This window comes from Brachionichthys hirsutus, chromosome 9, assembly GCF_040956055.1.
Source record: "Brachionichthys hirsutus isolate HB-005 chromosome 9, CSIRO-AGI_Bhir_v1, whole genome shotgun sequence".
NCBI classification, from domain to species: domain Eukaryota; kingdom Metazoa; phylum Chordata; class Actinopteri; order Lophiiformes; family Brachionichthyidae; genus Brachionichthys; species Brachionichthys hirsutus.
The window spans coordinates 7642377-7654565 of record NC_090905.1 but is presented as its reverse complement, the minus strand read 5'-3'; the positions used below and the strand labels follow the sequence as shown (position 1 = coordinate 7654565).

General features: G+C 43.5%; 2 protein-coding genes across 2 annotated transcripts; both read right to left on the bottom strand.

Moving 5' to 3' along the window:
• Nucleotides 1–2019: 2019 nt before the first annotated feature.
• Nucleotides 2020–4490, bottom strand: LOC137899064 (flavin-containing monooxygenase 5-like). The gene is made up of 9 exons (XM_068743071.1): nt 4359–4490; nt 4068–4256; nt 3732–3897; nt 3515–3657; nt 3209–3405; nt 2987–3134; nt 2701–2908; nt 2542–2614; nt 2020–2434 (listed from the first exon to the last, which is right to left on the bottom strand). Exons 1-9 carry the CDS (start codon nt 4488–4490, stop codon nt 2020–2022), a joined length of 1671 nt encoding a protein of 556 aa, XP_068599172.1.
• Nucleotides 4491–7063: 2573 nt separating this feature from the next.
• On the bottom strand, nt 7064–11838 carry LOC137899061 (flavin-containing monooxygenase 5-like). Its single transcript, XM_068743068.1, has 8 exons — nt 11698–11838; nt 11362–11527; nt 11077–11219; nt 10503–10699; nt 8026–8173; nt 7722–7929; nt 7553–7625; nt 7064–7481 (listed from the first exon to the last, which is right to left on the bottom strand). The coding sequence occupies exons 1-8, from the start codon at nt 11821–11823 to the stop codon at nt 7064–7066; spliced, it is 1479 nt and encodes a 492-aa protein (XP_068599169.1). The 5' UTR covers nt 11824–11838.
• Between the last annotated feature and the right edge of the window lie 351 nt (nt 11839–12189).

Here is a 12189-nt window from a genome sequence, read left to right as displayed (position 1 = left end):
CCCATCAGCTCCTGGGCAACATTAGCCTTTTTGCTTAGCGCGCACGGTACGCAGACCCACCTGCAGCCGTCCTCTTAGTGCTTCGGGTTGTTGCGTGGTCCAACTTCAAGCGTGCTTTCGGTCTCGTTTGTGGCGGACAAATGTGCGTCCGGCCGGCGGATTACAAAAGCTGGATAGCCTGCTAACCCAGCCCGGCTAACGACGACTAGCTTGCTTCGCTTGTTGGCTGCCAGCAAACCGCTCTTTCACACGCACGGCTCCTGTCCTGCGTCTCCTGCGCCGTTTATGCCCCGGACACGCTGTCTTGTCCGCCGAGCTCTTGCTGCGGGAACCGGTCTGCGGGTCGTCCCGTAAGTGAAGCGTCTTTCCCCCCCCCAGCACGATGTCGCGTGTCAGACCGTCTTTCTTGTAGAGTGAGGGCCCCACTCTCGCCGCGGCCCGTCGCACAATCAAAGATGGAAGACCGCGGTTGCCAGATCCTCTTATATCCCTCTTTCTGGCACTAACCTTTTCGTCATGCGCCCGGCCGAGCACAACTATTTTCGATATTTCTTTAGAAGAAGAGCTACAGGCTAAACTTATTTTTCAAATGCCATCGAAAGTCAATATTTTGATAAATTAAAAATAATTAGTTAATTCATATATTTAACTTAAATAAGTCAGAAGAAAAAGAAAAAGGTTTCCTTGTGATGCTTATGAATTTATATCTGCAGTCTCTACCTACCTATCTATTTTATTGATTTGATGACATGATTACATCTCTGCTCGGTGCTAAATCTGATCAGTTGTATTATATTCTGAGGATTTATATTTGATGGACTCAAACTTTGCAAGGTTTCACCTCACTGAAAGAGAGTACGATATATTTTCGGTTTAGGGCGCCTAAATTAGTTTAATTTATTATCACTGAAACTAGTCAATGTGTCAAGTTAGATAGATTTGCGTCTTCCAGAAAACTATTGATTCCTTTTACTAATAATGCACTAGCGTGTAGTGCAACGTTCCCTGCGCTCGTGCGTAATTACGCACAGCTGATACGGTCTTCGCACAGCGAAAATCTACGTTGTGCACAAAAGAAAATCCAACCTAAATTGAAAATAACATAAACACGTAAATATTCATTCCGTGCTATTCTCCACTGTGCGTCAGTGAGTGACCGGTGACTGGCTGCTCCAGCCAATGATGAGATCCACATGTTTTTACGCAGCTAATAGACGCCATTGTAAACGGAGTTCCAGGACCAGTTGATTTTTATCACTTGTTTTTATTTTATGTATTTTTATACAATTGTGCACTTTGAGATTTGCTTTAAAATGTAAAGTGCGTTTTAGCTGTTAATGAGTCACGCGTGGGCTATTCTTCTTCCGGTGTCTCCCGGTGCTTCTCGAGACGGTGGTCAGTTTGGAGACAAATAATTCTACATTTGTCCACACCAAAATGTTGGCCTATTTATTTTACTTAAGCTATTTCAAAACAAAGCCTGCCTCCTGGAGCAGATGTTCCATTAAGATGTGGAGACGGAGACACGCTGGTCTGGAAGAGAGGAAGATCCATCTTTATGATTGAAGCAGGAAGTAAAGGAAGAATGAGAGGAAACAATGTAGCAGGAGAATCACGGAGCCCTTTGAACCGTTTGATCTTCACTACGGTGGAAACAAAGTAACTAAATGAACGGAGCTACAGAACATTAGAGATACATTCATAGTGTCACTTTATACTGGACTCCATCCTAGAGGCTGCTTTTAACTAAGACACTAGAGAATAACTCTCTTAAAATAAGAACAACCTGCACCAGTAAACATCAGAGGTGCTCATGTTAAAGTAAAACATCACAATTAGTCAGCACTTTCATAGGAGTGTGTTTTTATTTGCTATTTTTTAAGAGAGTGAGAGAGATACAGCTAACAGATTAGAGATTAGTCAGCAAAGTTTTAATACGTCCACCAAATGTGGGAGCATTAACAATTGTGTCAAATAAACTGCATATTGTCACAGTTTCATAAGACACCAACGTTCTCATCATTGTGCAGGGAGGTACACCTTTACTTTGTCCCACAGTGCAGTGGGATCTGGTAGGAACGCTGGAAGGCTGCTCTTGTTGACGTATGCAGCCAATCCCAGAGCAGTAGCTGACAGAACCAGAGGCCACACGAAAGATCTCCTGGGTTTGGGCCCATCACAGGCTTTAGTCTGAAATGGCTGAATGACTCGGTCCCACTGTGTGAGGATGGCCTGACGGGCACCAGCCCATTTTCCTGGCCCTCGGAGACGATACTGATATGGAGATTCAGGCCCGAACATCACCTTCAGCCCTAACCTCGGATCGGTCAGCAGCAGCCTAAAGATGTTGGGTCGAACCCCGACCAGCTCTGCTATCTCATCCATGTAGCCGACATGGTCAGTTTGGATTGTGTGTCTCTGACTGGTGACATATCTGACGAAAAAAAAAAAAGAAAAAAAAGATGACCATAGGTATAGTGCACAGCAAGATTGTGCATTATCGAAATACACAATAGAGAATTGCTAAATCCACAGCTTTACTTTTTGGCCATTGTCTCCTCCTTGTGGCGAATGTCCGTTAGCATGGCCTCTACTGAAGGAAGTTCGATGAAGCCTGTGAGAAACAAGATCACGCGAGAGTGAACCGACTCCTTAGATGTAAATATATGTCTGAAAGTAAGCCTACATATAGTTAATTACCTTTAAACACTCTCGTGGCCCATCGGGCCTGCATCTCAGAGATGGGCATGACAGCGCCAAGTGACTGCACAAGACCAATGATGGCCAGAGTGGGGCGGGCCAACTCCGGAGGAAACACGTACTTGTACAGCGATACTTTGTTCTCAGATACTGAGACCACATGTGAGGCCAGAAATGGAAAGGAAAATGAATAACCTGTAGCAAACACCTGCAAGACAGGAGACGTGTGTCAGAGTCATGCTACTGTCCACCAATACTCCCAAACCGAGTGTAAGGAAAAACCCACCACCAGGTCGACATCCTCCTCCACACTTCCATCCTCAAACTCCACACTGGACCCCTGAAATCCACGGATGTTTGGTTTGACCTGAATCGTTCCAGACAGGATTCGGTTGGGAAGATCGTCGTTCACCGTCGGGTGTTGGCTGAACAACCTGAGAAAAAAAAAAAAAAAAAGGTTCCCACATGTACAGAGTGAATGTTGCTCTGCAGGCAGGTCAGATCCTACCTGTGCTTTGGCTTCAACTTGTACAGACTGTGATCGAATCTTTGGTTGAGGTTTCGCTCTGCCATGCTGCAGAGCACGCCATAGGGAAGAATCTGACGCATGAATGATAAAACCCTGTTGCTGTGCAAATCGCGTGGAAAGCCCTCATGTGAAACTCTATTGAGGATCCAAGCTCCCCTCCGAGTGCTTAGATACACCTGAAAATACACGATGCAAGCAGTAAATCAATATTAATACGCTTCACTAAAGTTCACTTTATTTGGGTCAATAGATTAAGCTCGCATTCTGTTTGCCTCCATAACAAACCTGCTTGGTGACTCTGCTCAGCTCCACTGAAATGTCTCCTCCAGAGTTCCCTATTCCAATCACTACAGCCTTTTTGTCCCTCCACTCCTCAGGAGTCTTATAGTCTCGGCTGTGGAAATACTTTCCCTCGAACGTCTGGATGCCTGAGAGGACAGATTTGAGACATTCATTCTGAAACACTGTGGAAAGCTCTTGACAAGCAGTTCATCGGTGGTACCTGGGAAGTCTTGCAGTGGCATGTTGGGGTTGCAGTGATGTCCAATACAGATCATCACAGCATCAAAAATGTGTTTCTCCTTTTTGCCATCCTTGTTCTCTGTCTCAACATCCCACTGGCCTGAATGAGAAAAATCTGATCTCTGCTTCACCTGCAAGACTTTTGTCTAAACGTCAGAAAGACAGAAACTGTTAAGGTGGACATTTTATACCGACAGTATATTTATAATTACTGTATACATTTTATTTGGGCTCATTTAAACCAATGTCATTCATCTACAACAAATACAACCAGCAGCACTATGACACAGTCGGGAGGTTAGTGAAGTCTCCTTACGTTGAAGCGTATGTGCCTGGTGAGCTGGAAGTTCTCAGCATACATTCTAAAGTAGTCCATGATGAGGGAGTTGTGCATGTAGTTGGGAAAGTGTCCAGGAATGGGAAAGTCGCTGAAACACATGATCTCCTTGGATGTATTGATGATGACAGAGTGGTAGATGCTGGCTCTATCCGGCTCTGGATTCTCCTGGGAAAAACAACCAAGTGAGGAGATGTTCACCCGAAGTTAGTAAACAAACTGCGTGAATAAATGGAAGTTAATCTTCCACCTAGATGACCTATGACCTACCCTAAACCTCCACAGACCACCGATGTCATCGCTGCTTTCATAGCAGACGGGCTCCAGCCCCTCGTCCAGGCAGCATTTGATGCAGGCCAGCCCTGAACAGCCTCCTCCAACCACAGCGACGCGGCGCGTCATGCTTCAGCTCTGCCACGGAAGATACTGGTTTGTCAGAAAGAATTATCTGGGATAATCCCCCCCCCCCCCCCCCCCCCCCCCGACTGTATTCTCCTTCCAGTTTCCTCTGTTGACTCCAATAAATATTGTACAAACTTTATTCATCCCATAGTTGTCTTTTGCCTCTGAATCCAATACCAATCTTAAATTCAATTGGACAGTACTGAAGCCGCCCACCTTACATGATATATATATATTTATATATGAGTGTGTGTGTCTTTGTAACTGTAATTGCCATCATAAAAATACTTTGATATTGGTTAACTTTTCTTTTATTACACAGTTGATTCAGATTAGATAGTGATAAGGAACACTGCAACGAATCATAGAAACATCGGCAGACTACAACGTGCATACAGTTTTTATTGAATGGCTTTAGTTGCTTTGTTAATATCCAGTTAAATACCATTAGACATCAATTTAAAACTGGATTAAATATCAAATATGAAGCAGTCAGACCAATTCTTGTCTGTGAAAAAAATATTCTCTACTCTCGGGCAAAAAAGAAAGGAAAAATTTAAATTCTGTCAAACTACACAGATGCAGACTGTTTATAGAAAACAGCCTGCAAAGAGTTCAAATACAGAAATTAAACATTGTTGTTCTGACATTGCTTCGATTATCATTTGTGCATCGATCTCCTCATAAATTAAGGCCGCAAAACGCATTTTTGCCATTAAAAAATAATGAATATTTTGTACGGCTGACACACAGGCTGGTTTCTCCACAAATAGAAATCCCGCATCTCGTTGTGGCGACTTACCACGACGAGGAGCGGCGCAAAGGAGAAAACCCTCCGACGCGCGCGTAGCGAGAGGATCGATGCCCACCAGGCTCACGCGATCTGCGGCTGCGTCACATTTACTCCACGCCCACATCTTGGGTTGCCAGGTTGCGTTGACAGCGCTCCTTCATTAGTTGCAGCTGCGAACCAAATAACTGCATGTGTCAGAACTGATGTGTCCGACATAAATTGGTATTATTATTAACTTGATATCGCTCTCAACGCTGACAGGCACGCGTTGCCCCACCTGCCAACTCAAGGTGTTCCCCGAAGAAACTACAGACGCGTAAACGCTCCAGTTTACTGCAAGAGCAGGTGTCATGGGAAATAGTACTTCAGACCAATGTTCCCTCTAAGTTTTCATGCGTCTGAGCGAACACACAAACTCCCTGAGTAGTCCCTTGGACAACTTTGAGCAACATCATAATAACACATTTTATTTTAAACGCACTTTACATTTGAAAGCAAATCTCAAAGTGCACAATAGTATACAAATAAATAACACAAAAACAGGAGATAAAAATCAAATAAAACAGATACAATCAACAAGCAAAGGATGTGTGTACTGTGGTCCCGCGAGAGTTCTGGAACTCCGATTACAATGGCGTCTATTAGACGCGTAAAAACATGTGAATCTCAATCTCATCATTAGCCGGAGCAGCCAGTCACCGGAGACTCACTGACGCACAGTGGAGAATAGCACAGAATGAATGTTTACATGTTTATGTTATTTTCAATTTAGGTTGGATTTGTTTTTTTGCTCAACATAGATTTTCGCTGTGAAGACCGTATCAGCTGTGCGTAATTACGCATGAGCACACCTTACAAGGAACGTTCCTTCAAACATGTATGTTCTGACAGAGAGGTCTACTACTTTCTTATTTAATTCAAACAACAGGATGATACAATTTATGAACCCGCGTGTAATATGAATTTGGACCCCCCCCCCCCCCCCCCCCCGTAGTACAATAACATTTAAGGGAGTGTGGCAACAAAAGAAATGTTCAACCCTGTTTTGAAAGGCGTTGGGATGCTATGAATATTGTAAATAAAGACAGAATGTCATAATCAGCATGATTTTTTATTGAAAATAGCACAAAAACAACACATTTTATTTTGAATTTTGTTTTTTTCTTTTTGAAAATGATATGCCGATTTGGATCTTTGTGCCATGTTATTATTATTTTAAGACTCAGAGCCTCAAGATTATTTATAATTTAGGTTAAATTAGATTAGGTGCAGTTTAATTATCACACACATGTGCATGTACAAGTACAAGGTAATGAAATGTAGTTTAGCATCTAACCAGAAGTGCAATTACTAGCATTCAGAAATATACAGGTTAAAATGATTTACAGTTGATATAGACACAGACATTGAGACTCCTCTATCTTTTCTGAGTGTACCTCTTTCCAGCTGACCACCATGTGGTTCAGGGCAATCAGCTGTGCAGAGCATTGACACTTTAACTTCCTCCAACAAAGCATTAGAATTACTGAGTGTCTTTATGCCTTTAAATCACACTTCTTCAAACAGTTCTATTTGTCTGATCTGGGCACTGGAACCTCATCTATTCTATTGTACCCTACCATCTTGATTATTTTTTATTTATTTTAGATATGAATACATTATTTTATTCTGTTTATATAAGTTGTCTCTGAGTGTTGTGACAGGCACTCAGAAATAAAACAAGTGATTAAATGTATATGCCAAATGTATTACAGGTGCAAACATGGCTGAAACGGAACAATTATGGCTGCACTGGAAGGTACGCTCTTATCTTATCCAACAGTGTAGTGGGATCTTGGAGAAAAGCAAGAAGTTGGTTCTTGTTCAAGTAGGCAGCCAATCCCAGAGCAGCAAGCATCAGGACCAGAGGGCGCATGAATGACCTCTTGGGTTTGGGTTCGTCACTGGGCCGAGTCTGCATTGGTTGAGCCACTCTCTCCAGCTGAGTGAGGATTGCCTGACGGGCACCAGCCCACTTTCCTGGTCCTCTGAGACGATACTGGTACGGTGTGCAGGGACCAAGCATCACCTTCAGCCCTAACCTCGGATCAGTCAGCAGCAGCCGAGAGATGTTGGGTTGAACCCCGACCAGCTCTGCTATCTCGTCCATGTAGCTGACATAGTCGACTTGGATGGTGTGTCTCCGACTGGTGACGTACCTGAAAAGGTGAACATGTTTAGTAGAATACTTATGCAAATCAGTAGCTAATGACAAAGTCTGATGCAGTACCTTTCAGCCATCGTCTGCTTCTTGCACTGGATATCTTTTAGCATCGAACTCATGGGGGGAAGCTTGAGGCAGCCTGAGGAGACACCATGACAGTGGCTTGCTCTCTTACATAAAAAAAATACAACCTCAAAAACTACATCGATTTTTGTTTCAATATAATCTGTATTACCTTTAAAGACTCTTGTGGCCCATCGGGCCTGCATCTCAGAGATGGGCATAATGGCCCCCAGAGGCTGCACAAGACCAATGATGGCCAGAGTGGGGCGGGCCAACTCCGGAGGAAACACGTACTTGTACAGGGAGGCTTTGTTCTCAGACACTGAGACCACATGTGAGGCCAGAAACGGATAGGAAAATGAATAACCTGTAGCAAACACCTGCAAGACAGGAGACTCGTATCAGTGTCACAATACTGCCCAACAATGGCGTAAACTAGAGAAGTGTAAGTACAGATGTGTGTATAAAGAACTCACCACCAGGTCGACATCCTCCACCACACTTCCATCCTCAAACTCCACACTGGACCCCTGAAATCTGTGAATGTTTGGTTTGACCTGAATTGTTCCAGATAGGATACGGTTGGGAAGATCGTCATTAACAGTTGGGTGTTGGCTGAACAACCTGGGAATTATGTAACACCACACATGCACAGAATGAGCAGGTTGATTATTTTGCTATTTAGCTGTAGTGTCACGTCTGGAGTCATGAGGATTGCGATTTTTTCTGTCATTCTAAGCATTTGCTTAATTAGGGCATCCTTGCTAAATCTAAACACGCATCTAAACTGTATATTATATCTGTGAAAAAAGTGATATATCATCTAGAATTTATGTAAAGTCTGAGTTCGGATTTTACTCACTGTTTTACCTTCCTGGTAAACAGTTATATAGATATGTTCACCTTGTCTAAATATAGGAAGTGTTTATCCAGAGTTCCAGATCTCAGACCAAAAATCACTGTAACAACAGCAAAGTGCCAACTGTGAAAATGATTACCGTATTTTACGGATTATAAGTCGCGGTTTTTTTCATAGTTTGGTCGGGGGTGCGACTTATAAATCGGAGCGACTTATATATGCTTTTTTTTACAAAATCTGTGAGCGCAGAGACAGTAGCCTACACATTTCTATAACAGGTGTTACAGGGAACTCTGTGACCCGTCAGAATCTGTCGCGGTTTCTGGAGGTTCAGAGTTATCTGTCACACCTGTTATCTAAAAACACAAATTAGAAGGGCTGAATGAAAATGGCGCCGAAAAGAAAGTCATATTCCGCGGCTTACAAGCTTCAGATAGTGAAATATGGAGCCGAAAACGGCAATCGAGCAGCAGAAAGAAAGTTTGGAGTGAGCGAAAAACTTGTAAGGGACTGGCGAAAAGCGGAGGTTACGCTTACTGAAATGAAGAAAACAAAGAAAGCTAATCGCGGGCAACAAGCTAGGTGGCCGCAGTTGGAGGAACGAGTTCACGCATGGGTGCTTGAACAACGTGCTGCTGGGAGAGGTTTGTCAACGGTGCAGTTGCGTCTCCATGCCCAGGTGGTTGCCAGGGAGGTGAATATAAACGGCTTTGCGGGAGGACCTTCTTGGTGTTACCGCTTCATGCAACGCAAACGCCTCTCTATCAGAGCAAGGACGACACTGTCCCAAAAACTGCCAGCGGACTTCCAAGCCAAGGTTGACAGTTTCCGCGCGTTCATTGAAAAGCATGTAAGTGATCACAACGTGACACCGGATCATATTATTAACATGGACGAGGTCCCCCTCACTTTTGACATCCCCATGGGCCGAAGTGTTGCAGAGAAAGGGCAAAAAAGTGTGAATATCGTTACAACTGGTCATGAGAGATCACACTTCACAGTGGTGCTGGCATGTTGTGGAGACGGATCAAAACTGCCACCGATGGTCATTTTCAAACGAAAAACCATGCCAAAAATCCAATCCTCCTCAGTTGAAGTCGCCGTGAACGCGAAAGGGTGGATTGATCAAGAAATGATGAACTTGTGGCTTACAAAGTGCTACAATAAGCGACCGGATGGCTTCTTTAGAGCACGCAAAGCTCTGCTTGTGATGGATAGCATGAGAGCGCACATCACACCACAGTTAAAAAATAAATTAAAAGTTTTCAACTCCATACCTGCCATCATCCCTGGAGGCTTAACCAAAATACTCCAGCCACTTGATATCTCCGTGAATAGGAGCTTTAAGTCAGTTTTGCGTAACCTGTGGGAGCAGTGGATGACGGATGGAGAGCACAGCTTCACGGCAACCGGGAGAATGCGCCATGCAACTTTCCTGGAAGTCATTGAATGGATCGACAAAGCATGGGCTTCAGTGACAACCGCAACCATCCTGTCGGGATTCAGAAAGGCTGGAATAATTGGAACTGCAACTGACGACGAGTCTGATGTAAGCGACGTAGAAGAGGAAGAGGCGTCTTGTCTACCTGCCGAGTTGGGGGAGTTGTTCAAAAGTGACACCGAGGATGAAGATTTCCTTGGATTTCGTGATTCGGAGTAAAACCTGATATTTTGGTAAACGTGTTAGCATGTTCTTTGTGCTATATGTTGTTTGGTGTTGGATTTTATCAAATAAATTTTCCCCAAAAATGCGACTTATCCTCCAGTGCGACCTATATATGTTTTTTTCTTCTTAATTATGCATTTTTTGGCTGGTGCGACCTACAATCCGGAGCGACGTATAATCCAAAAAATACGGTAGGTCAAAAAAGATTGACTACAATAAAACTAAAAACAGAAAAAAAACAAGAGCATAAACAGATGCAAACATTGTCCATAGTGTGTGTTTGTGTCTGTGTGACCCCATGATGCACTGGCGATGCATCCGGGGTGTACCCTGCCTCTCGCCCATAGTAAGCTGGGATCGGCTCCAGCAACTTCTGTGAGCCGCAAAAGCGGAAAAAGTGGTAGAACATGAAGGAACGAATATAGTACCTGTGCTTTGGTTTAAGATTGTACAGAGCATGATCAAATCTTTGGTTGAGTTGCCGCTCCCCAAGCCCACAGAAAACATCAAAAGGAAGGAAAAGCCGAGCAGTATTGGTCAACCTGTTAAAAGAAAAATCAATGGGCAACCCATTGCCTCCTACTCGGTTCAAAATCCAGGCTCCCCGTCGAGTGCTCAGGTACACCTGGGAAGAGAATAAAATGTCATCAGACATCATGCAGGCAGTTTGGGAATCTTCAACAGCTGTTTTGATACAATAAATGTTATAGTTGTACATAAGGGGTGATACCCGTCATATTGAGGCGCATTGTTTTTAAACAGTTATCAGGAACAGGCAGAGTCATGAGGATTCTCGGTCAATAAGAATGAAGTATTCACCCAGGCTATATAATAACGTAGAAGTGAACTCAACATAGTAGTAGTCTGAGCAAAACACATTTAGTACCAATATAATTCTGATTGTTAAAGTGTTAAATCATCATACATTCATAAGTCTGTTGTAAAAGATCCTTCCTCAGACATGCACAGCATCCACAGAGTGTGTAACTCCTTCATCCAAACCTGCTTGGTGACTCTGCTCAGCTCCACTGAAATGTCTCCTCCAGAGTTCCCTATTCCAATCACTACAGCCTTTTTGTCCCTCCACTCCTCAGGAGTCTTATAGTCTCGGCTGTGGAAGTACTTTCCCTTGAAAGTGTTGATGCCTGAAAGAAACAAAGACTCGTGACGTCTCCATTTACTGATTTCAGTCAAGGCTATTTGTTGTTGATACAAAATCATGGCTTGATCATATATGCTGGTTGATACGATGTCAAAAGTTAATTCAGGATGGTTCATCGGTGGTACCTGGGAAGTCTTGCAGTGGCATGTTGGGGTTGCAGTGATGTCCAATGCAGATCATCACAGCATCAAAAATGTGTTTCTCCTTTTTGCCATCCTTGTTCTCTGTCTCAACATCCCACTGGCCTGAATGAGAAAAATCTGATCTCTGCTTCACCTGCAAGACTTTTGTCTAAACGTCAGAAAGACAGAAACTGTTAAGGTGGACATTTTATACCGACAGTATATTTATAATTACCGTATACATTTTATTTGGACTCATTTAAACCAATGTCATTCATCTACAACAAATACAACCAGTAGCACTATGACACAGTCGGGAGGTTAGTGAAGTCTCCTTACGTTGAAGCGTATGTGCCTGGTGAGCTGGAAGTTGTCAGCATACATTCTAAAGTAGTCTATGACGAGGGAGTTGTGCATGTAGTTGGGAAAGTGTCCAGGAATGGGAAAGTCGCTGAAACACATCATCTCCTTGGATGTATTGATGATGACAGAGTGGTAGATGCTGGCTCTATCTGGCTCTGGATTCTCCTGGAATAATAACCAAGTAGTGGGGATATATTTGCCTTAACAGTATAACTTAAAGCTGCACTTAATAGTGAGACTCACCTTAAACCTCCACAGACCACCGATGTCATCGCTGCTTTCAAAGCAGACAGGCTCCAGCCCCTCGTCCAGGCAGCATTTGATGCAAGCCAGCCCTGAACTCCCTCCTCCAACCACAGCGACACGCTGACATGCTTTACCTCTGTGATGAACCAGATTGGTAAAACAAATGTTTTGTGTCTGAAGATTCAATGCACAAGCTAAATTGCCCTTGTTAACATTAAGACA